This window comes from Gouania willdenowi, chromosome 15 (assembly GCF_900634775.1).
Source record: "Gouania willdenowi chromosome 15, fGouWil2.1, whole genome shotgun sequence".
NCBI classification, from domain to species: domain Eukaryota; kingdom Metazoa; phylum Chordata; class Actinopteri; order Blenniiformes; family Gobiesocidae; genus Gouania; species Gouania willdenowi.
In genome coordinates this window covers 33,261,039-33,286,169 of record NC_041058.1, presented here as the reverse complement: position 1 = coordinate 33,286,169, position 25,131 = coordinate 33,261,039, and the positions used below count along the sequence as shown (strand labels likewise).

Sequence of the window (25,131 nt, the reverse complement as noted above, 5' to 3'; positions counted from 1 at the left end):
TCCCTCGCCATTTTAACAGACGTAGATTCACTGAGAGTACCAGCATGCTTTTTGTACTTTAACCAGTGATGAAGACACCGAGAATGCAGAAGACCTTGGAGGGTGGGCGGTGCCTAGTGTTTGACCGGCGCCGACCGGCCCACTTTGTATAATTTCTAAACATTTAGCTTTACGTGACCGATTTTACATTCTACATTCTACATTTACATTTACATTTACATTTATGTAAACATTAAATTTAACATTTACATTTAGAATTATTTTTCATGTTTACACATTTTAACAATGATATGGAACATGCTGTTTTACATAAATTTGTCTCAAATGAAAGGGGAAATTGCAAAATGTTGAAAATATGTCGGCTATGAAACAGTGACCGATTTTTTACATTCAGCGCCCCTTATAGAAACAGCATTAGAAATATTTATAAATTCATATTTTAAAACGCCTAATAATGATATAATATACTACACAGCATCAATCCATTTCCTATGGCAGTTTATAAACTGGTACATCCATTTTTTGTGAAACATTTGTGTATATTTCTTCACATTTTATCCAACTTGTTACATTTTTTTTAGGGATTGTTTAGTCATTGTCTGTATGTTTAGAATATAACGTAGTATTTAATCTTTTGAAACGATTATTAATAAAAATAATAATGTAATATCTGCAGGTGGCGCTGTTTCTCTGTTGGTTCCCGGTCCTTTAGTTCCTCTGGGCTCTGTTCCACACGGTCACATATTAAGGACGGAACCAGGACCAGGACGGACCGTCTGTAGCAGTCATGGCTAAAAGTGATGGATGTGACTACTTTAAAAGAACCAGTGTGTTCTGGATGCTCACCATCCCTATGGCCATCACGTTCTTTGGTGTAAGTGACATTTATTACATTTATTATTATATATTACATTTATTACAGGAAACAACTGTGTTTTTCCTCGTGTGCGTGTGCGCGTGAGTTGTCTTACGTGTATTTATTTATTTATTTATTTATTTATTTTTTTTTGTCGTTTCGGGGTTTTTTCTCTTTCTTTTCCTTTTTGTTCTTTTATGTTGATTGTTGTTTGGTGTGTTTTATAGTCATTTTGTGTTTTTGTTTCATATTTTATTATACAATACGATATTTTGTATATTTATTGGAATCTTTTTGTTAAAAATACATTATATTGTGTTTTGTGTGTTTTTTGAGTCATTTTGTTTTTTACGTTTTGCTTTGTATCTTTTTTAAGTTCATTTGTATATCTCGTGTGTTATATCTAATAGTAATTTTGTGTAAAGTATTATTTTTGTTGTTTGTGTCTTTTGGAGTAATTTTGTTGTTTGTGTGTGGTCATTTTGTGTTTTTTATAGTCCTTTGTGTGCTTTTGTTTGTATATTTAATTATACTATGTTTTGTACATAATATTGGAGTAATTTGTGTAAAATATATATATTGTTGTTGTGTGTTTTTTGTTTTTTTGTTTGTTTTTTTTTAATTTTTTAATTTATTTGTGTTTTAATTTGTTGTTTTGTGTTCTTTTCGAGTAATTTTGTGTTGTCTGTTTTCAGAATTATTTAGTTTTTTAATCATTTTGTGTGTTTTGTTTTGTTTATTTTATCATCTAAAAATTATTTAGTATATTTATTGGAGTATTTTTTGTGTTCTTTTCGAGTAACTTTGTTTTTATAATTTATTTTGTTTTTGTTGTTGATTTGAATGTTCTTTGGAGTCATTTTGTGTATTTTTATATTCTGCGTATATTTGTTATTTTGAGTGTTTTTTTAAATATTTATTTCGCGTTTTTATTGGTGTTTTGTGTGTTTCAACTTTTTTTGGAATCTTTTGTTGTGTAATTTTTTTCATTAATTTGCATGTTTTTGTTGCTTTGTGTGTGTTTTTTTTAGTCTGTTTTGTCTAATTGTTCATTTTTTGTGTAGTTTTGTCTTCATTGTGTGTGTTTTATAAGTCTGAGGGCCGTTTATGGCCCGTGTTGACTTTTCGTGATAGCCGAGGTCCGATTCTAACGTACAAAGTCCGTTGGAGTTACATTAGTCACTGACTTTAGCAACAAGCAAACCACTTAGTAGTTAAACTAAAAACACAAACACACCTGCTTATTCCTAATATAACCTCATTAACCAACTGTAACTTTACAAAATAATCATTCTGAAAGGACGAAAGTATTGGAACAACAAGGTCATTTCCTTAGTTGTTGTTTACTGAAGACATTTGGGTTTCAGATCAAAACATGAATATGAGACAAAAGTTCAGAATTCCAGCTTTTGTTTCATGGTATTTACATCTAGATGTGTAAACAACTCAGGACAGAGACCCTTTGGTTTGAACACGCCCACTTTTTAAGTTAGCAAAAGTATTGGAACATGTGACTGATGGTGTTTCTAGTTGCTTAGGTGTTGACTTTTAGATTGAGTGTTTAAATATTAAATAGTTCTTGTTTTTAGCTTTGGGTTTCACCTGTTAAAACTGCATTTGCTGTTAAGCAAACATGAAGACCAGAGAGCTGTCTGTGGGAAGCAAAACATTGGGCATAGCTAGCGATGGGCGATATTGACAAAAAAATGTATCCCGATAATTTCTAGTATTTATCACGATAATGATAGAAATCACGATAAATAAAAACTGTAAATAAATTTTTAAAAATGAAAAAATTCACAACTTAGTGTAAACAGGTTCTTTACAAACACAAATAAATGTGAATACATCAACATTAGAGACATTTAAAAAGGCTACAATTACTGCTGACTCATAGAGTTGATGAGTTGATATTTTATGGAATATATTTATGCATGTGGGTCACTCTATTAGTATTATTGTATGTAATTCATGTATTTCCTCACTTGAAATAAAATTATTACAAAAAAAAGCACATTATAAGCATAAATAACTTCAATAGTGTTTTTACTGCTCATGAAATATAATTAAAAAATATTGCGTTTCACAAATTGGGATGAATGAATAGTGACATTAGTTATTACGTGTAACATGTTTAGCTTTTATTCTTCCATAACAAATCAATAGTTCTGTGGTTTTATGACAGTAAAGTGGGAAGTGGTGGCCTTGTAATCGGAGGGTTGCCGGTTCAAGCCTCACCTGGGCCGTCACTGTGGGATGTTGAGCAAGTCCCTTAACCCCGAACTGCTCCCCAGGCGCCGCAAAAATGGCTGGCCCACTGCTCCTCAGGGATGGGTTAAATGCAGAGGACAAATTCCATTAATGTACTAACATTACATGGTCAATTAAAGGCGAAAGCCCCGATTTAATCTCAATCTTAAAACTTGTTCATTTTATTTGGTCTATTATTCCTTATATATAGCTCTTAACCCAGTCTGTGTGTTGGTGGGTTAACTTAGCATAGTTAGCTTTAGTTGAGCTTCCAGTTCATAATCGTTGGTACAGGTTCATCTCTGTCCCTGCGTTTGTGGAACTTTGGGTGGATCTGATGCAGGAACTTGGATTGGTTCACTTTGTTGGATGGTTATCTGGTTTTAACCAAGTAGTGGTCCATGATCTATCACAGCACGGTAGCTTCTGGTAGCCGTGACGATCACCTCACACACAGACAGACAGTGGTGTGTGAAGGGGGCGGTGGCGGTGCACGTCAGAGCTTCCGTAAACAACGTTCTGCTCCAGAGAATAATAAGTTGACAACAAACAGAGGCAGTTTTGTCCTGTGGAACACGTTTTTTTGGGGCATTCTTGGCTAAATTGAGGGACAAACAGCCCGTGGCCCTCGCTAATTTCAGACATGGCAATTTATCATTTATATCGAGGGATGACATATTCTTACTGGTGAGAATGTTTTTGATAAAATATCGCACATTCCTAGGCATAGCCAATACAACAATTTGGAATGTCCTGAAAAAGAAAGAAACTACTGGTGTACTGAGCAACAGACATGAAACAGGTCGGCCAAGGGTATTAACAGCAGTTGATGACAGAAACATTGTGAGAGCTGTGAAGAAACACCCAAAGACAACAGCCAGTGACATCACTACTAACATCCACAGGACAGGAGTGAGGGTATCACAATCCACTGTTCCAAGACAACTTTGTGAGAAGAAATATAGAGGCCATACCATAAGATGCAAACCACTCATCAGCAAAAAGAATCAGAAGGCCAGAATGGATTTTGCAAAAAAGTAGAGATGATCCACAAAACTTTAATGGACTGATGAGACCAAGATGAATCTCTACCAAAGTGATGGAAAGGCCAAAGTATTGAGGAAGAAAGGATCTGCTTATGATCCAAAACACACAAGCTCATCTGTGAAGCATGGTGGAGGTAATGTCATGGCTTGGGCTTGCATGGCTGCTTCTGGAACAGGCTCACTAGTCTTTATTGATGATGTAACTCTTGATGGTAGCAGCAGAATGAATTCTGAAGTCTATAAAACCATTTTGTCTGGAAATTTACAGAAAACTACTTACAAACTAACCAGAAGAAGCTTCATCATGCAACAAGACGATGACCCAAAACACTCTGCCAACACTACAAAGGACTTCATCAGGGGAAAAAGTGGAAGGTCTTAGACTGGACAAGTCAATCACTGGACCTTCACCCAATAGAGCATTTTAGCTCCTGAAGACGAGACTGAAGGGAGAAACAACCAGAAACAAACAAGAACTGAAAGAGGCTGTAGTAAAGGTCTGGAAAAGCATTTCACATGAAGAACGCAACAGTCTGGTGAAGTCAATGGGTCACAGGCTTGATGCAGTTATTGCAAGTAATGATTATGTCACCAAATATTAAATGTTATTCACTGTAAGTTAATTTCTGATGCTTTTGCTCACTTAAAAAGTGGGTGTGTTCAAACCAAAGGTTCTCTGTCCTGAGTTGTTTAACACAGCTAGATGTAAATACCATCTATACTATAATTCAAGGGAGGTCTGTGTGTGTGGATGGATGTGTGTGTGTGTGGAGCAAATATCTCCCCGATGCGGTGCCAGTTTGACCTGAAACTCGGTCCACGGGTTCAAAATACCCCGAGTGTGTGTATCTGTTATTTTGGAGTAATTTGGTCATTTCAAAATGTTTATTTTAATTTTATTTCACTTCTGGACGGCCCCGAAATGAAACCTATTCAACTTTTGACCTCAGGGTGTGAGGGGGCGCTAGCGCACCATCTGTTGAGAGACGACTTCCGGCATCTATTTTGAAGGCGAAACAGATGAACTGTGAATCAACTGCTATTCATCCACGTTCCAAATACCCCGAGTGTCTGCATCTGTTACTTTGGAGTAATTTGGTGACGCAAAACGGTCAAAACATTAATTTTATAATTACGGCCCTCTCGGTAAGAGCGCGCCACTTCCGGTTCCGGGTTCATGACGTGACCGTGTCGCAGTTGTTTGGGTTAAAAAAAAAAAAAAAGGTCGATATTAAAAACGTTTTTGTACCGCTAAAAGTCATTTAAGTTAATATTTCATGGTTATTTAATATTATTCCCATGATTCCAAACTTACTTTAAATCTCGGGTCACAGACTTCACTTCCTCCTTCATCTCTATGAGTGTGGGCGGTGCCTGTGCTGATGGTCATTACTTTAACAGTCTGCTTCTTCAGACAGAGCAATGTAACGTTTTTGTGAGCGGATGGGTCCACTATGATTATTGTTTGTTCTGAGCAACGGTGAGTGTTTCTTCTCATATTCTACAATGTGCTAAGAAAGATGCTAGCAGCTGCAATGTAAACAAACACACACACACGGCTGATGCGCGTGCGTGCACTGCATCGGGATGTACATGGTGAACTCACACAGAGCCGTTGAGAGAGATTTGCGACTTTGGTGTTGTAAAACGTTTATTTTTTGTGGTACTTTTGGGTCACACACACACACACACACCGATCAGATGCGCTTCACTATCGATCACCGTCTACGTTAGGGTGGCCATATTTCCGGCTTTAAGACGGACCGTCCGGTTTTTAAAAGGTCTGTCCGTCTTCCGGCGCAGCCTTAAGCCGGACGTCCATTTGTCCTCCTTTTGACATAATCTTTTTTTCTCCCATCTCATATGGTCTCTAATGTAAAGTAAATGTGCCTGAACAAAAATAACTAAAACAATAAATAATAAAAAACACTACATACAATTATGCTTCCCCTTAAGAGGTATTTGTGGCAGTTTATTGGATGAAATTGGCGTAAAATAAATATAGGACATTTGATTGGTTAACAGTGCTGAACGTAATGAAATTAGCCATGTGGACGTCGTTGACGTCAGGTCAGCCAGACAACGTGAAGCCACCCTGTCCACCTGCAGTCTGCAAAAATGCCTAAAGAAAAACTACATTTAATCCTGAATGGACAAAGGAATATGGATTCATCCAAAAGTAGGAAGGATGACTGCCATGCATATTGTACGCTGTGTCGTTGTGATGTGGACGTAAGCAGCAAAGGTAAAGGTGCCCTCGATCGACATGCTAGCACAGACAAGCACAAGAGCAACAATCAAAGCGCGGGCACCTCTTCACTTTTTTCCTTTTTCTGTGAAGCCACATCTCCCCAGGATGAGAAAATATCTGCTGCAGAACTTTGTAAAGTTTATCACACCGTCAAGCATCACCAGTCATACAGGAGTGTAGACTGTGGAATAAAAGTTGACTGGGAGATCTACAATGACTCAACAATAGCTAAAGGAGTAACCTGTGGGAAAGCTAAAGCTTTATGTGAAAATGTCCTAGCACCCTACTCCATCCATGCGCATGTGGACTACATAAAAGAAAACGAACTGCACTATTCTCTGGCGACTGATGCCTCAAATAAAGGTACGACCAAGTGTTTCCCTATTGTCTTAAGATATTTTCACTTTGTGGAGGGCGTGCAGCATGCGCTGCTTGATTTTTACAGTGACGGCAACGAGACATCGGAAGCTATAACAAATCAGCTGCTGGCAAAACTTGAGCTGTCTGGTCTGGATTTGCAAAAAATGTCAGCATATACAGCAGACAACGCCAGCGTTAACTATGGAAAACACAAGTGTTTATCAGAAGCTAAAACTTGCTCAAAACGAGGTGCTTGCTGCAAACTGTTTAGCACACATTCTGCACAATGCCACAAGATATGCAGCTGGAAACATGGATCTGGATATTGAAAATGTAGCCATTTTAGCATCTCAGCCAGTAGAACAGCGCAGCTGAGGGAGTTTTGTGAGTTTGTGGAGGTGGATGAGTGCAACCTGCTGCGGCACGTCGTCACAAGGTGGCTGTCTCTGCTGCCGTCCATCGACCGAATGCTGAAGTGCTGGAAGCTCCTGACCAGCTGTTTTCAGAGCCTGGGTGATGAAGAATGTCCAAAGATTTTATGGAAGTGCTTTGCAGAGGACCGCACTGAAGTGTCCGAGATGTACCTCCTCTTCCTCAGTCACATTCTGAAGGTGTTCTCGGACTGCATTGAGGCACTTGAGGCCAAATCATTCAGCATAACTTCTGTTTTTAAGTGATGACTGAACTTAAAGGTTAACTTGAGAGGAGGCTGAAGGAAGCATTTTTTTGGCTTTGCTGTAAACAGCAGACTTAAACAGCTAACTCCTGATTAGGCAAATAAATGTGAGGCTGATTTTATTCAGTTCTATGAAAGAGCAAATAATATGTGAGTGAAAGGTATGACTTCTCTGAGAACAGCTTTCACAGCAAAATGTCCAAAGCTTAGCCTTACAACTGCTGTGTCTTTTGAAGAGTACAGTGATGCAGTTCAGGCCTGCAAACTGAAAAACATTGATATGGATGGACTCTATGAGGAATACAGCATGGTGGAAACTGTTCTCATCTCCCCAGAAATGGAAGGTTGCCACAGTGAGGAGCGGTATCTGAAGCTGTTTTCCAAGCGATGTCCCACTGGTGAACCTGAGGAAAGTCAGCACCTACATCTTCTCCATTCCATGCAGCAATGCATATACAGAATGTGTCTTTTCAATGATGACCACAGCATGGAGAAATGAGAGAAATCGTCTCGATGTGGAAAGTGTCAAGGCAGAACTGCAAATTTGTGTCAACTTCATGTTGGAGTGCACAGACATTTCTCTCAAACAAAAAACTCTTTGAAGCAGCCAGGAAAGGCTAGAAATATAAAAAGTAGACCTTCACATCTTTGGTGAGTACAACAAAGTTATACTATGTGATCATTTTGATATAATTTTTTAGTTTTTATCCGAGCTTTGTTGAGTTTTGAAGTGTCCTCCTTTTTGGTGTTATGGAAATGGCCACCCTAGTCTACGTGTGTAACGGACCACCATTTAGTCCGGTTACAGTCTGTGTCACGACACCCATCCATTGGGTGGTAGTGACTGTAGTGTTGAGTCAGATCAGTAAACGGTGCTACATAGTGAAGCCCACCTGATGATTACTGCAGCTTCACTCACGACACACCTGCCACTACACCTAACTACTGAAAATAGATAAGTTTAGTGAAAGTTAGACAGGCACACACAATAAATGACTAAAATACACAAGACTAAATATTTATACAAAAATTACACAAAAGACAACAGAAATGCAAAAAAACTACACAAAAAAAACAAAACAAAATGACTCCAGATCACACGACTTAAGGCAAACCAAAAATAATTATACAAAAAAAAAAAAAACTAAACAATATTTATACAGTAAGTACACAAAACAACAACAGAAATGCAGAAAAATATACAAAAAGGCTCCAAAAACACACAAAATGACTCCAAAAAACATATATTACAGAAAAATTCACCAAACGACAACAAAAACATGAAAATGACTCAAAACACACTAAATTAAATACTTATCATCCCACATGAATGCATACTTCCGACGGGCACTGTACATTACAGAAAAATACACCAAACGAAAAAAATATAAAAATGACTTAAAAAAAAAACATATCTCATAGAGTTAAACAGGGAAATTGCACACGCTGTTTTACTTTGCACATGCAAATATACCCCTTTATAATGCTACAGAGTATGTTATTATTATTCCCATAATTGACAACTCTTCTTAGGCTCCCACTATATGAATACATACTGTACTTCCGACGGGCACTGTACGAGACTTAAAAAAACATACATTACAGAAATATACAACAAAAATATGAAAATGGCTCAAAATACACAAAACTAAATATTTATACTAAAAATACACAAAAATTACTCCTGAATCACACTACAATAGCAACAAAAACAATAACTATACAAAAATACACGACTCCAAAAAAACATACATTACAAAATAATTAAAATAAAAAAACAGCAAACCTTTATGCCACAAAAAGACAACAGAAAAAACACAAATACACATGACTCCAATAAACATACGTTACAGAAAAATACACCGTACAAAAATATAAAAGTGATGATGAAGTCATGCACATGTCCCATAGAATTAAACCAGGAAAATTGCACCCACATTTTGCACCCGCAAATATACCCCCTTATGCTCCCACATGAATACATACTTTCGACGGGGCCACTGTACTAGTGTAATAAAAGCTGGAATTCTGAACTTTTGTCTCATAATCATGGTTTGATCTGAAACCCAAATGTCTTCAGTTTATAACAAAACAAAGTAACTGACTTTGCTGTTCCAATACTTTGGAGGGGACTGTAGTGCTCGAACTAGAAAACTACTTTCATAGGACACTTAAAGACTAACTAAACCCTGCTTTCTGCTGACCTGCCACTCGGGGGGAAATTCAAATTGTGCACAGAGACAGACGTAATACACACTGATGTGTCTGTACACACACACACATACACATAGTGAGTTCACAGTTGAGATGCATCACTACAACTACAGACACACACAATCATGACGTGAAGCTCACACACAGCCCTGCTCTCCCATCACCTCACACACACAGCGATGAGACGTACACACACGTCTGCACACACACTGAGACAGACAGGAATACACACATTGCATAGATGTGTCTGTAAATACACACACAGTTTGATGAACCCTCTGATTAGACCAGAATCAAAAACAGCGGTGTTGTTTCACACAGAACACAGTGGACTTCCTCATTGGCTGTCAATCAGTGCTCACTGAGGGCTGTGATTGGAGGAAACCCTCCTCTCAGCTTTTATAAGAGGGGCGGGGTCAACAGTGGAAAGTTGATGACGAAGGGGAATCCAAAGAATCTGTTTCAGCCAATAGAAAAATTCAGTTGTAATAGCAGCGTTTAACCATTAGAGGCCAGTAACTTTGACATTTTACAACTAAATACTTAACATTAAAATACTTTAACTAAAATGTGAAAAGTGGGACTAGGATTAATAAACATATATTAAGCAGAGACAAGTGGGTTTGGGGTTTAGTTACTCTAAGTAATTAGAGACTCTGCTTTTCTGTGATCGCAGAAAATGGAAGGAAAATTCATGGATTACTCATTAAAAAACCCAAAATGAACCTTTTTTTAAAAAAAATCAAGCCCCAACTTGACACGGTAATATCTCACATACCTGGTGTGGCACGACATCGCGCATTTACACTCGAACAATTGGTAAAAATCTCAGACTTTTTTAGACCGAAGTGCGTGGGATGTTGTGAAAATGAGTTGAAGTGACATGGAACGACCCAGAACTGAGGGAACAATGATCTTTTGTGTGCTGGCAGCGTCTGGCCTTTGTTGAAATACCTGCTGATGCAACAACAGGTCACACACAGGTGGACTTTGATAGACTCTCCTGAATCCACTGGAACACACATTCAGTCAGTCACGAGAAATACAGATGAAAACCCCTGTTTTAGTTTCACATCACTGATAATCATCCATGAAACTGTGTCAAAGTGTTGCTGTGTGTTTGCTAGTAAAGCAGCTCTTTGTTTACGGCTACAAAGAGCCTCTGGTGTAAAGTCATCCACTTCATTATTTCCACCACAGAGTATCCAGTTCAAACCAGTAACCTCACACTCAAAGCTTCTCTTCATGTCAACCTATGGGGACCAATTGTAGAGTAGCACATGCTAAAATAAATTAGCAACAAACCACATTTACAGTATGTAGTGGTTTTTGTTACTTTGACCAGATTTACAGCAATATTTGTGAAATTTGTGATATTTCTTTCTTGTAAAAATATAATGTCAACGTTAAATCTAAATGTTAAATGTTGAATCTAAATGTTATATCTAAATCCAAGTGTTAAATCTAAATGAGGTAACTTAACTGCCCAACAGGCAGCAGCAGCTTGACACACATTACGTGGTTAGCCTGTTTGCTAACACTACAACCAGCATGAGTTAATGCTTATGCACATGTTGAGTTTATATAGACACAGTTTCATATATAATTGGGGTCAATTACAGGTACATTTTTCAATTACATTTCCATTTTAAATTACCCATGTTCAATTACAATTCCAGGGTGACTGCTGGTTTTTAAAAAATGTAAAATCTAACTTCTTCCTACCTGTAGTCACCCTGAATTCAATGACATCATTGGACTGTCACACACTGACTTCTTTGTTTTGTGTTGTTGCATTATCATGGTGCATGGGGGGTGTTTGACTGAAGGCTCCTGTTTTCCCAGTGCATCGTGTACGTACCAGAGAAACTCCCCCTCAGTTATCTGGGACTGTTTGGAAGCTTCTGCTCTTACCTGGTGGACAACTACTCCCACGTTCTGTACAAAATGTAAGATTTTCAACCTTTTTCTGCAGTTTCCATCATCACAGTAGCGTCGTCCCAGTCCTCCGTACTGGTGTCATCCCAGTCCAATAGTCCTCATTTCCTATGTTTATAGTTGCTGTAAGTAAGCAGTGCCACTCTTTAAAGCCAAAAGCTAAAATTACAGCATCATAGTTCTAATTTATTTCTTACATAAAGCCTTTAAAAACTTTATTTTGTTACGAAAAGTGAATCCCAACAGCACACATTGTAGTACAAGCACGCCAAAAGATTGGCCATCAGCATTTATGATATGTTCACATTTACCAGTTCTAGACCGAACATGTGTTACATTGCATTATAATTTATAACTTGATTTGAGAAAAAATACTTTTTATTCATGTGTATGGATTTTTATTAGTAATACCGTTTATTAATTTCACTCTAATGTACTGTATACTAATGACATAACTCTATCCAACCATCAAAGGAGTTCTGTTGCTCACACTACAACACTTGCTTTGTCGAAAAATCCATTCATCCATCCATCTTCTCCCGCTTAGCCGTTTCCGGGTCGCGGGGGCAGCATCCTCAGTAGGGAGGCCCAGACTTCCCTCTCCCCCGGCCACTTCCTCCAGCTCTTCCGGGGGGACCCCCGAGACGTTCCCAGGCCAGCCGAGAGACATAGTCTCTCCAGCGTGGTCCTGGGTCTTCCCCGGGGCCATCCTTCTGGAGGGACGTGCCCTGAACGCCTCACTAGGGAGGCGTTCAGGGGGCATCCTAATTAGGTGCCCGAGCCACCTCATCTGGCTCTTCTCGATGCGGAGGAGCAGCGACTCTACTTTGAGCCCCTCCCGAATGACTGAGCTTCTCACCCTATCTCTAAGGGAGAGCCCAGCCACCCTACGGAGGAAACTCATTTCTTGCGTTCATGACCCAAAGTTCATGACCATAGGTGAGGGTTGGAACGTAGACCGACCTGTAAATCGAGAGCTTCGCTTTTTGGCTCAGCTCTCTTTTTACAATGACGGACTGGTGCAGACTCTGCATCACTGCAGACGCCGCACCAATCCGCCTGTCGATCTCTCGCTCCATCCTTCCCTCACTCGTGAACAAGACCCCGAGGTACTTGAACTCCTCCACCTGTCAAAAAATACTTTTTCATAATTTTAATGAGTTTTTATTAAAAAAATTTAAAAAAATTAAAAATCTATTTAATCAATTTAAAGATTCTGGTTTTAATAATTCATTAACACTAAAAGAGTTTTAGAAGGTATCCTTTTTTATTTCCTTCTTTTTGTCATACTTGAAGTGCAGCCTGATTAGTTTATTGGTAAATTATTAATATCTGATTCTCTGTGTGGTGAGGATCATTTATTGGGCCAAACTGGTGCACTGGGGACTAATGCCATTTTTACTCTGTGTTATATAAAATATATCATCACATGCATCAAGAGAAGTGTCATCAAACATTTTTTAATGTTTAATAAAAATTTATTAAAAATATGATAAAATATTTGTTGTTAAACCAAGTGTTGTATTATAATCAGAAAAACTGCAGTAATTGTTTTTTTTTCTTTCTTTTTAATGTATTTAATAACACAAATATAGATATGACAGCATACAACAGCTGTATAGTGGGGTTATACATTATGTCGTTTAGAACGGGCTGCCAGTGACAACAATAAGCAGTAAACAGAAAATATTTCAAAACAATGCAAGGGGCTAAGATCAAAGGAAGAATAATGTGTGTATATACAAACACACACACACACTGACACAACCAAGTCAAAAAAACAATAAAGACAAAGATCAAAAAATGCAAACAGCACTGGAAAACTGTACTGAGCAGAGATTTGTGCGTTAAAAAACCAAGTCAAGTTTCACACTTATTTTATTTCCTCTTTAGGGGCCACATACTATTAAAAAAAACAGAAAAAAAAGAAATACAAGACATTGAAAATGTATTGTTTGTGTGGTGATTGTGGTGACGTGATTAGCAGATGCCTCATTACTGCCCCCTAGTGGATGGTGGTGCTCTACACCAGCGATTCCCAAACTGAGGTACGTTTAACCCTAGGGGTACATGAGCATATTGCAGGGGGTACTCGGAAAGATTAAACAATTGATTAAAAACTGTTGGGAAATGTTCGTAGTTCCTTTTTAGGTTTTTTTTTGTAATTTATTTAAACAGGATTATTTTATGCTGTAGAGGCCATTTTATCACACTTCTGTCAATAGGAGACAATATTTAGCTACATTGTACAAAGGAGACCCTATTTATTTACGATTCAAGTCATAATACTTTCTTTTTAAATAATTTACACTTTGCACACATTGTTTTGAATTTGTAGATAAAACTTTAGGAAACCAATGTTTGAGACACATTTAGTGGTTTATGAGAGCCCGCTGTTCCACATATAAAAAAGCATATGAAATTATCTAGACGGTACTTACTAGCGATGGGTGATATTGACAAAAAAAATTATCCCGATAATTTCTGGTATTTATCACGATAACGATAAAAATCACGATAAATAAAAACTATAAATAAAATGTAATAATAAAAAATTCACAACTTAGTGTGAACAGGTTCTTAACAAACACAAATAAATGTTAATACATCAACATTAGACACATTAAAAAGGCTACAATATCTGCTGACTCATAGAGTTGAGCTGATATTTTATGGAATTTATTTATGCATGTGGGTCACTCTATTAGTATTATTGTATGTAATTCATTTATTTCCTCGTTTGAAATAAAATTATTTTGTTAAAAAAAAAAGGCAAAAATAACTCCATCAGTGTTTTTACTGCTGCTTAATCTTGTTTCATTCATCTTATGAGTTAGATAAATTTATGGTTAATAAATATTTCTCTGATTTCCTATAATTAAACCAGATCAAGCTGATGATTTAATCATTCAGTATATTTATGTGTAATAATCTCAATAGTTACATTAGTCTAATGGGACCAGCTTTGTCTGTGAACACGTGAAATATTATTTAAAAATATTGCGTTTCACAAATTGGGACGAATTATTAGTATTTTATTCTTCCATACAAGTGTTAAATCTGATCATAAACAAGTCAATAGTTCTCTGTGGTTTTATGACAGTAAAACGTGTTCATTTTATTTGGTCTATTATTCCTTATATGGAGTGGTTAGTGTTAGCTCTTAGCTCAGTCTGTGTGTTGGTGGGTTAGCTTAGCATAGTTAGCTTTAGTTGAGCTTCCAGTTCATAATCGTTGGTACAGGTTCATCTCTGTCCCTGCGTTTGTGGAACTTTGGGTGGATCTGATGGAGGAACTTGGATTGGTTCACTTTGTTGGATGGTTATCTGGTTTTAACCAAGTAGTGGTCCATGATCTATCACAGCACGGTAGCTTCTGGTAGCCGTGACGATCACCTCACACACACACAGACAGTGGTGTGTGAAGGGGGCGGTGGCGGTGCACGTCAGAGCTTCCGTAAACAACGTTGTACTCCAGAGAATAATAAGCTGACAACAAACAGAGGCAGTTTTGTCCTGTGGAACACGTTTTTTTGGGGCATTCTTGGCTAAATTGAGGGACAAACAGCTCGTGGCCCTCGCTAATTTCAGACATGGGATTTTATCGTTTTTATCGTGGGATGACATATTCTTACCGGTGAGAATGTTTTTGACGATAAATCATAAACGATAAAATAATTACTACGTTTGTCTCAAAAATGAATTCACACACGGGCCGATCCACAAACGCACTTTGCTCAATCCACAAGCACAATTGAAGATTTACACATCATAATTCATGATAAATACACACATACATGAGAAAAACACATGAATCAGGGATGTATTTGTAGATCTGAAAAAAATGTGAAAATCTAAAAAAAAAAAAAAAAACACGTGACAATCTAAAAAAAAAAAACACGGTAAAATCTAAAAAAAACAGGTGAAAATCTAAAAAAAAAAAAACCACGGTAAAATTTAAAAAATAAAAACACATGGAAATTGTAAATATATTTGTGGATTTGAAAAATACATGTGAAAATTGTGAATATTTTTGAGACAAATCTCTTCTCATATCACGGAGCTGTTCAGCTGAAGTTTATAAAATCAGGATTTCCACACAAACAAACAAACAAATTAATCTGTCGTTAGTGTGAAGGGGGAAAAGAGAGATTTGAACTGTGGCACAGACAGAAAAATGTGTCCGATCCTCACACTCAATAATCTGATCAAATCAACCTGTTACATTGTTTATCAACAAAGGTGTTTCAAATTAAAAGTGCGCTTTATAATTTTCACGGGTTTCAATGACATTTACAGGCGTTAGGAAAACTCTGTGATTTCTAGACAGCCCAAAAATAATGACATCATGGCCCAGTCCGCCTCCTTTCCTTCAGACCTCCTTCAATGACAGACTACGCGCTTTTGATCTCCTTACGCGCGGTGGGCGTGTCAGGAACCTGAGGCACGTAACTGCATGAGCACTAGTAGAGCTTAACTATGGCTGTTATCACTGTATCACTAGTAGTACTAGTAGACTGTTTTAGTTCACTAGTAGTACTAGTAGACTGTTTTAGTTCACTAGTAGTACTAGTAGACTGTTTTAGTTCACTAGTAGTACTAGTAGACTGTTTTAGTTCACTAGTAGACTGTTTTAGTTCACTAGTAGACTGTTTTAGTTCACTAGTAGTACTAGTAGACTGTTTTAGTTCACTAGTAGACTGTTTTAGTTCACTAGTAGACTGTTTTAGTTCACTAGTAGTACTAGTAGACTGTTTTAGTTCACTAGTAGACTGTTTTAGTTCACTAGTAGTACTAGTAGACTGTTTTAGTTGTTCACTAGTAGACTGTTTTAGTTCACTAGTAGTACTAGTAGACTGTTTTAGTTCACTAGTAGTACTAGTGAAGAAAAAAGATTAACTAGAAGTACTGGTAGACTGTTTTAGTTCACTAGTAGACTGTTTGAGTTCACTAGTAGTACTAGTAGACTGTTTTAGTTCACTAGTAGTACTAGTGAAAACAAAAAGATTCACTAGTAGTACTAGTGAAAACAGAAGATGCACTAGGAGTACTAGTAGACTGTTTTAGTTCACTAGTAGACTGTTTTAGTTCACTGGTAGTACTAATGAAAACAAAAGATTCACTAGTAGTACTAGTGAAAACAAAAGATTCACTAGTAGTACTAGTAGACTGTTTGAGTTCACTAGTAATACTAGACTGTTTTAGTTCACTAGTAGTACTAGTGAAAACAAAAGATTCACTAGTAGTACTAGTGAAAACAAAAGATTCAATAGTAGTACTAGTAGACTGTTTTAGTTCACTAGTAGTACTAGTGAAAACAAAAGATTCACTAGTAGTACTAGTAGACTGTTTTAGTTCACTAGTAGTACTAGTGAAAACAAAAGATTCACTAGTAGTACTGATGAAAACAAAATATTCACTAGTAGCACTAGTGAAAACAAAAGATTCACTAGTAGTACTAGTGAAAACAAAAGATTCACTAGTAGTACTAGTGAAAACAAAAGATTCACTAGTAGTACTAGTGAAAACAAAAGATTCAATAGTAGTTCTAGTGAAAACAAAAGATTCAATAGTATTACTTATGAAAACAAAAGATTCAATAGTAGTACTAGTGAAAACAAAAGATTCAATAGTATTACTTATGAAAACAAAAGATTCAATAGTAGTACTAGTGAAAACAAAAGATTCAATAGTAGTACTAGTAGACTGTTTTAGTTCACTAGTAGTACTAGTGAAAACAAAAGATTCACTAGTAGTACTAGTGAAAACAAAAGATTCACTAGTAGTACTAGTGAAAACAAAAGATTCACTAGTAGTACTAGTAGACTGTTTTAGTTCACTAGTAGACTGTTTTAGTTCATTAGTGGTACTAGTAGACTGTTTTAGTTCACTAGTGGTACTAGTAGACTGTTTTAGTTCACTAGTAGACTGTTTTAGTTCACTAGCAATACTAGTAGACTGTTTTAGTTCACTAGTAGTACTAGCAGACTGTTTTTGTTCACTAGTAGACTGTTTTAGTTCACTGGTAGACTGTTTTAGTTCACTAGTAGACTGTTTTAGTTCACTAGTAGACTGTTTTAGTTCACTAGTAGTACTAGACTGTTTTAGTTCACTAGTAGTACTAGTGAAAACAAAAAGATTCACTAGTGGTACTAGTGAAAACAGAAGATGCACTAGGAGTACTAGTGAAAACAAAAGATTCAATAGTAGTACTAGTAGACTGTTTTAGTTCACTCGTAGTACTAGTGCAAACAAAAGATTCACTAGTAGTACTAGTGAAAACAAAATATTCACTAGTAGTACTAATGAAAACAAAATATTCACTAGTAGCACTAGTGAAAACAAAAGATTCAATAGTAGTACTAGTAGACTGTTTTAGTTCACTCGTAGTACTAGTGAAAACAAAAGATTCACTAGTAGCACTAGTGAAAACAAAAGATTCACTAGTAGCACTAGTGAAAACAAAAGATTCACTAGTAGCACTAGTGAAAACAAAAGATTCAATAGTAGCACTAGTGAAAACAAAAGATTCAATAGTAGCACTAGTGAAAACAAAAGATTCACTAGTAGTACTAGTGAAAACAAAAGATTCACTAGGAGTACTAGTGAAAACAAAAGATTCAATAGTAGTACTAGTGAAAACAAAAGATTCACTAGTAGTACTAGTGAAAACAAAAGATTCAATAGTAGTACTAGTGAAAACAAAAGATTCACTAGTAGTACTAGTGAAAACAAAAGATTCACTAGGAGTACTAGTGAAAACAAAAGATTCACTAGGAGTACTAGTGAAAACAAAAGATTTACTAGTAGTACTAGTAGTCGGACGGATTATTTTAACCAAATCATGTTAAATCAGTATTTCTTTGATGAATGGCACATTTCAGAGCTCATATCAGATTGTGTTTTTAGTGATTTTTACAGCGAGTATCACATGTTTAAAGTCTGTAGTAATTATTGTTAGGGTTGTAACAATTTGTTATTCAACATGGATGTTATTTGTTCATTTATAAGGATTTGATCCAAAATGATTCAGTGATTTTAAATGAATTCTGCCACTTTTCATCTAAAATAGTAGTGTGTACAGTGAGTGAAATAAATCCCTGAATACTGGACAGCACAGGTGAGCTTTCATTGATTCCTGTTCATTGTAATAGAATCATCTATAAATTAATGATGGACATAAACAAGTAAACAACGTTTATTGTCAAATATACTCACATTTTATTTGGACATTGGACACAGTGAACCATAGCTTTAGAATATCTGTCTGTGATAAAGACAAAGTGTTTCACACAATGGACCCAGAATTGGATTATTGATCAATTTCTCGCTCGCTGGCTTCTCCGTTTTGTTTGTTTGCTGCAGCACGACGTCACAGACAGTAACGTCTTTAATAATAAAGGAACTTTTAAAACACATCCAAATAAAGTCTGCTGTGCTCAAATCCATTAAATAAATGAAATGTATTACCTTTTAAAATGATTTTAGATTGAAATGTGTCAGGAAGGACAGCTTTAGTTGGATCATAGAAATATGAATCAATTCCTCAATATAATTAATTATTATCCAAACTATTTAAATAAGTTTTAGATGTTTTTTTTCTCAAAGATGGTGGCAGTTTCATTAAAGCAGATTTTTTCTTTTTGTTTGTTTTTTTAGGTGGATGTGGACCTGGGTCGTCCACCTGGCCGAGGCTCTCATTTCATTGGTCGTGTGCAGGTGAGAGCTTTGAGCTGGGCTACGTCTGAATATTCCCTCCTATCTCCTTTCATATCTACTTTTCCTTAACCCCATGGATGACATCACGGGTTAAGGAAAGGTGTTAGGAGATATCCTGAAGGAGTTTGGAAAACAAATCACGTTTGTTTTGACAATCAGATGCACTTCCACTAGGTGACATAATAATCCGACGGCGGTGAACGTTGGTGACGTCTGCCGTTGTGAAAAACTACACATGGACTAAAAGCATGTGTAACTCTTTCCCTCTAACTGCTGATGTTTGAATGTAAATCAAAGGAAAAGAGGCTATCAGGCTACGAGGAACAAAAGTCAAACTGAAACAACTAGGCTTTACGTCCAATTTGGGGCTCACGGGCCAAAACCAATTCAAGCTGCCCATATTTGAAATTTTTTTTTTTGTTTTTTTTACATTTTCCCACTTTTCCAGCAGTCTGAATTAGGCATGTGAATCTCCATCACTGACAACAACTCGATACGTTTGATATTTATTTGATGGCGATTCAATTCTACACAATGTGATATGATGTGATTCAGTATGGTACCAAAGGATGTATTGTATTTCTTTTAAGCAGCAAATTTACTTCTACTAGTATCTCTCTATGTATCACTTCATGTAACTTATTTTAGCTTCTTAAAAAGCACAACAGAAACAAGCAGCGTTGGGATTTAGAACCAGATTCAACATAAGGAACAGGAAGTGGTTCCTCACATTTAGAACACTGAACAGTGACATCATCACTCTCAATGAGTGACTTAAAGTGACACTTTCAATAGTATAATGTCTATATTCCTGTCTGTTACACAGATACTAATATGAACTGTTCAGCAGGTATTAGGCTGAGACATTAGCATTAACATTTATAATGTTTATAATTAATAATTTGAATAATAATAACCTTTCACTATTAGGTCTTTCACAGCTGCTTGTGCAAAGAAAGATGAAAACTATTATTTAACAGTCATACTTAATGTCTATACGACAAACTAAAGAATAAAATGAAATTAAAATAAATAAAATACACTTTTGAAAACAGATCTAAGGTCAGTTATGTCTTTATCTCAGGTAGAGGGAGCTGCCAGAGTACCACCTTGGACAAAGTTATTTCTGATATTTTTCTCACCAGTTTTGCTGGAACTCTGATTCCAATCTTCCTCTGGGTGGGGGCAGAGATGGGGGCGGGAGCAGCGGCGCCATATCGATATGAGTGAGCCCCTCAGTTTGTGTAAGGTTGAGCAGCACAGCATTCTTTACAATCCACCTGGGTCTGGTCAAGTTTACCATTTTTCTACGCCTGATTTAAAGTTTTTATGTGTGTTATAAATCTCATCTATAGCTACTGCTCTCACTGACCCCCGTGTTTTTCCCTGTTCGGCTCTTATTGGCTCGATCTATTCTGGATTGAGGACATGAGCAGAACCAGCGGCATCACCAGATCCACTTTCTTACAAAAACTGTGGAAGTGGGTGTGGCTTCGCAAGGCTATAGGTTTTCACCTTTTTGCACAAATGAGTGAAATAAAGTCGTGTCACGTAGAGTAAACAACTCTTTGGTGTAAATGAGACAAATAAAACAATGCGGTGGGAGCATCTACAGTACGTTTCATCACAACAATGACATCAATGAACGGATCGGCGAATTAAGACATTATAGCCGATCACATTATTTGCCTAAAATGAAAAATATTGGCCGATCCCATATAGGCAATCAGATCGGTGTAAAGCCTAGAAAGAATGTCACATTGAGAATGGTTGTTCACACTCACCTTTCACTCACTAATCAATATTAATCCAAAATAAGTATGATTTTATGAAATTGTTACATTTATGCCAGATATAGGCCTACATAACGTTGTAGACATACACATGTACAACCACACAAAGCATTCCTAGGTGAAGTAATTATGTTGAATAAAACATAATGTGACTAAAATGTCTCTGATCCGCTTTTCTACAACCACAGAGTATACTAATACTAATACTAATACTAATACTAATACATGGGTTTTAGATTATTTAAAGTTGTTCAAGGCATATTATTGCATTGGTAATTTACATGATCCCAGTCCCTTGTCGGTCATTGTGAGTTTTTCGTGAACGCTCTGATGATCAGGTCCCTTTAAATGTTGTCGCCGCAATGAATTGTGGGTCAGCATTATGTGTTCTCCTTTGGTAAAGGATGCATCAGTGTTTCCTAGGCTAGAGGAGGTTATAAAGGAAGCATTGAGCCTCTTTTCTTTTGCTTTTAGAGAATTGGAACGCTCTTTATCATGGCCGCCACTTAAACACTTCCAGGGGTTAAAGAAAAGTGAATTGGAAGGAGATAGGAGGGAATATTCAGACACAGCCCTGGACGGTAAAAAGTCAAATAAACTCTGGATTGACACGAACTGACTGAAAATGCTGACCCACAATTCCTTGTGGCGACAACATTTAAAGGGAAACGCACACCCGTCAACTCACGATGACCGTACAAATGCAATAATATGCGTTGAACAACTTTAAATAAATAATCTAAAACCCATATATTATGATATGCAGACATATGATCAGATTATAACTGACATAAAACAGACACTGTGTGGTTCAATGAAAAGTGATCAGACATTTTTAGCCACATTATGTTTTATTCAATGTAATTCATATTAGTGAGTGTGATTCTCAATGTGACGTTCTTTTCACTTTTGTTCCTCGTAGCCATGGTAACCTGCTTTATATTCAAACCGTGTGATTTGAGATTATATCAGAGGAAAGTGTTATACCGAAAATTTGTAGTTTTTATCCACAGCAGACGTCACTAACCTCAGATTATTACGTCACCTAGTGGAAGTGTCTCATTGTCAAAGCAAACGTGATGGCCTTTACATAACTCCTTTCCCAACACCTTTCCTTAAGCTTGTGACGTCATCCACTGGGTTATGGGAAAGGAGATAGGAGGGACTATTCGGACGCAGCCCAGGTATCTCACAGGTCTGACTCACTTCCTGTTTCCTGTTTCCATGCAGTGTGAAAGGCATCACCAGCGTGAGCTCCCGCTGCCTCTGGTTCTTCCAGACCTTTCTGTTTGGCGTGGCCTCCCTCGGCCTGTTGCTAAAGTTCAACCCTGAACGTCCCAAACATCAGTAACTCACCTTCATCACTTCATTACCTTTGAGTTTTATTTACTCTATAAGGTGCTTATTCCTCCTGATTACTGTGAAATACAGTATTTTACATCATATTTAATAATGAAACCCGCTTTTATGGTGGACCAACTCTAATGTTTACAATACTCAGAGCTGAATGCTGTTCACATGTTTCCACAGGTTTAAAGCATTATTTGTTTAAAAAGAGAGAAACTATATGAAGAAAATAACTTTGTGTTCTTATTTCAAAAACCAAGATGTGCCTCTGAGCTTTGTCTTCTCTTTTATACTGACTACTACCTTCATACGTGATGCTAATGCTAACACTAACATGCTAATTTGTTGCTGTGCAAACTAGAAATATCCTTTTTACAGTGAGATGTATCATAATGAGGTAAACCGTTATAATAACATGCTGGGAATAAACAAACTGCGCAACCAATGTTTGTTTTTTTAATAATGTTTTTTATTATGTTAGTTTAAATTTTTCAAGAAGAATTTAACATTAAAACCAATTAGCATGCTATCACTAACATGCTAATAATCTCACAGGTCAGACAAACGTATTGATTTAATATTGATTTATTTATTGTTGAACACGTAAAAACAAAAAACAATACATATAAAATAAAAAGAATGTCACAAACAAGTTGTTTCCAAAACAAGTGAAAAACACAAAGAGAGATTTCAAACATTTATACTGTAGGTTTAAAAAAGGATTAGGAATAAGTCTGACTTATTTAATCCTACCCCCTCTTATAACCAGTACAACCACTTTATCTATTAGCTACATATGTGTATATACACATACATCTATATACATAAATAATGTACATACAGTAATATTTTTAACTACCATATACAAGTTCTAATTATAAATGAAGCTACTTATATACACATGCACACAATAATAACATTGTACATTGCTTTACCCATACCAAATATACCATATCTTTTCAGTTATATTATTACATATTATTCACTGCGTTTTACAATTCTTACTGTTTTCAGTTGTAAGCTCATTTATACATATATATATACAGTATATATACAAACACTGGTGTTGCTCTGGCAGTAAGACAGAGACAAAAATGTCACAGAATAAATTGCCTTTTGTTAACTAAATAGACCAATAATGTCACATGAACACAAACAACCAATTAACCTAAATGTTTAATAAAAGAATGACGAGTCAGCGTTAAAGAAGCACGGACAATCACCGATGACGGAGCACATCAGCTGTTAAATCTATGTTTCAGCAGTGGCGCCTGTACACATTGTGCGTTTAATTTAACCGTTTTGCTGACTATTCATCTGTGTTTCTAAACGCTGTTACCACCCTCTGCTGTAAAACCTCACTATCTTCATTTTTACGTTGAGTAAAAATATACTTTGAGTTATGGAACTGATTAGAATTGTTTCTTGTTTATATATATATATATATATATATATATATATATATATATATATATATATATATATATATAATGAATCGGCAGCACAGCTAGGGTGGCCATTTCCATAACACCAAAAAGGACACTTTTCAAAACTCAACAAAGCTCGGATTAAAACTAAAAAATAATATCAAAATGATCACAAAGTATAACTTTGTTGTACTCACCAAAGATGTGAAGGTCTACTTTTTATATTTCTAGCCTTTCCTGGCTGCTTCAAAGAGTTTTTTGTTTGAGAGAAATGTCTGTGCACTCCAACGTGAAGTTGACACAAATTTGCAGTTCTGCCTTGACACTTTCCACATCGAGACGATTTCTCTCATTTCTCCATGCTGTGGTCATCATTGAAAAGACACGTTCTGTATGTGCATTGCTGCATGGAATGGAGAAGATGTAGGTGCTGACTTTCCTCAGGTTCACCAGTGGGACATCTGCTTTGGAAAACAGCTTCAGATACCGCTCCTCACTGTGGCAACCTTCCATTTCTGGGGAGCTGAGAACAGCTTCCACCATGCTGTATTCCTCATAGAGTCCATCCATATCAATGTTTTTCAGTTTGCAGGCCTGAACTGCATCACTGTACTCTTCAAAAGACACAGCAGTTGTAAGGCTAAGCTTTGACATTTTGCTGTGAAAGCTGTTCTCAGAGAAGTCATACCTTTCACTCACATATTTCTTTGCTCTTTCATAGAACTGAATAAAATCAGCCTCACATTTATTTGCCTAATCAGGATTTAGCTGTTTAAGTCTGCTGTTTACAGCAAAGCCAAAAAATGCTCCTTCAGCCTCCTCTCAAGTTTAACCTTTAAGTTCAGTCATCACTTTAAAAACAGAAGTTATGCTGAATGATTTGGCCTCAAGTGCCTCAATGCAGTCCGAGAACACCTTCAGAATGTGACTGAGGAAGAGGAGGTACATCTCGGACACTTCAGTGCGGTCCTCTGCAAAGCACTTCCATAAAATCTTTGGACATTCTTCATCACCCAGGCTCTGAAAACAGCTGGTCAGGAGCTTCCAGCACTTCAGCATTCGGTCGATGGACGGCAGCAGAGACAGCCACCTTGTGACGACATGCCGCAGCAGGTTGCACTCATCCACCTCCACAAACTCACAAAACTCCCTCAGCTGCGCTGTTCTACTGGCTGAGATGCTAAAATGGCTACATTTTCAATATCCAGATCCATGTTTCCAGCTGCATATCTTGTGGCATTGTGCAGAATGTGTG

The 25,131-nt window shown here is 36.8% G+C and overlaps 1 protein-coding gene across 1 annotated transcript; it reads left to right on the top strand.

Moving 5' to 3' along the window:
• The first annotated feature begins 754 nt into the window (after positions 1-754).
• On the top strand, positions 755-22,894 carry LOC114476968 (transmembrane protein 254-like). Its single transcript, XM_028468989.1, has 4 exons — positions 755-874; positions 11,499-11,602; positions 19,250-19,309; positions 22,333-22,894. The coding sequence occupies exons 1-4, from the start codon at positions 788-790 to the stop codon at positions 22,451-22,453; spliced, it is 372 nt and encodes a 123-aa protein (XP_028324790.1). The 5' UTR covers positions 755-787; the 3' UTR covers positions 22,454-22,894.
• Positions 22,895-25,131: the final 2,237 nt, after the last annotated feature.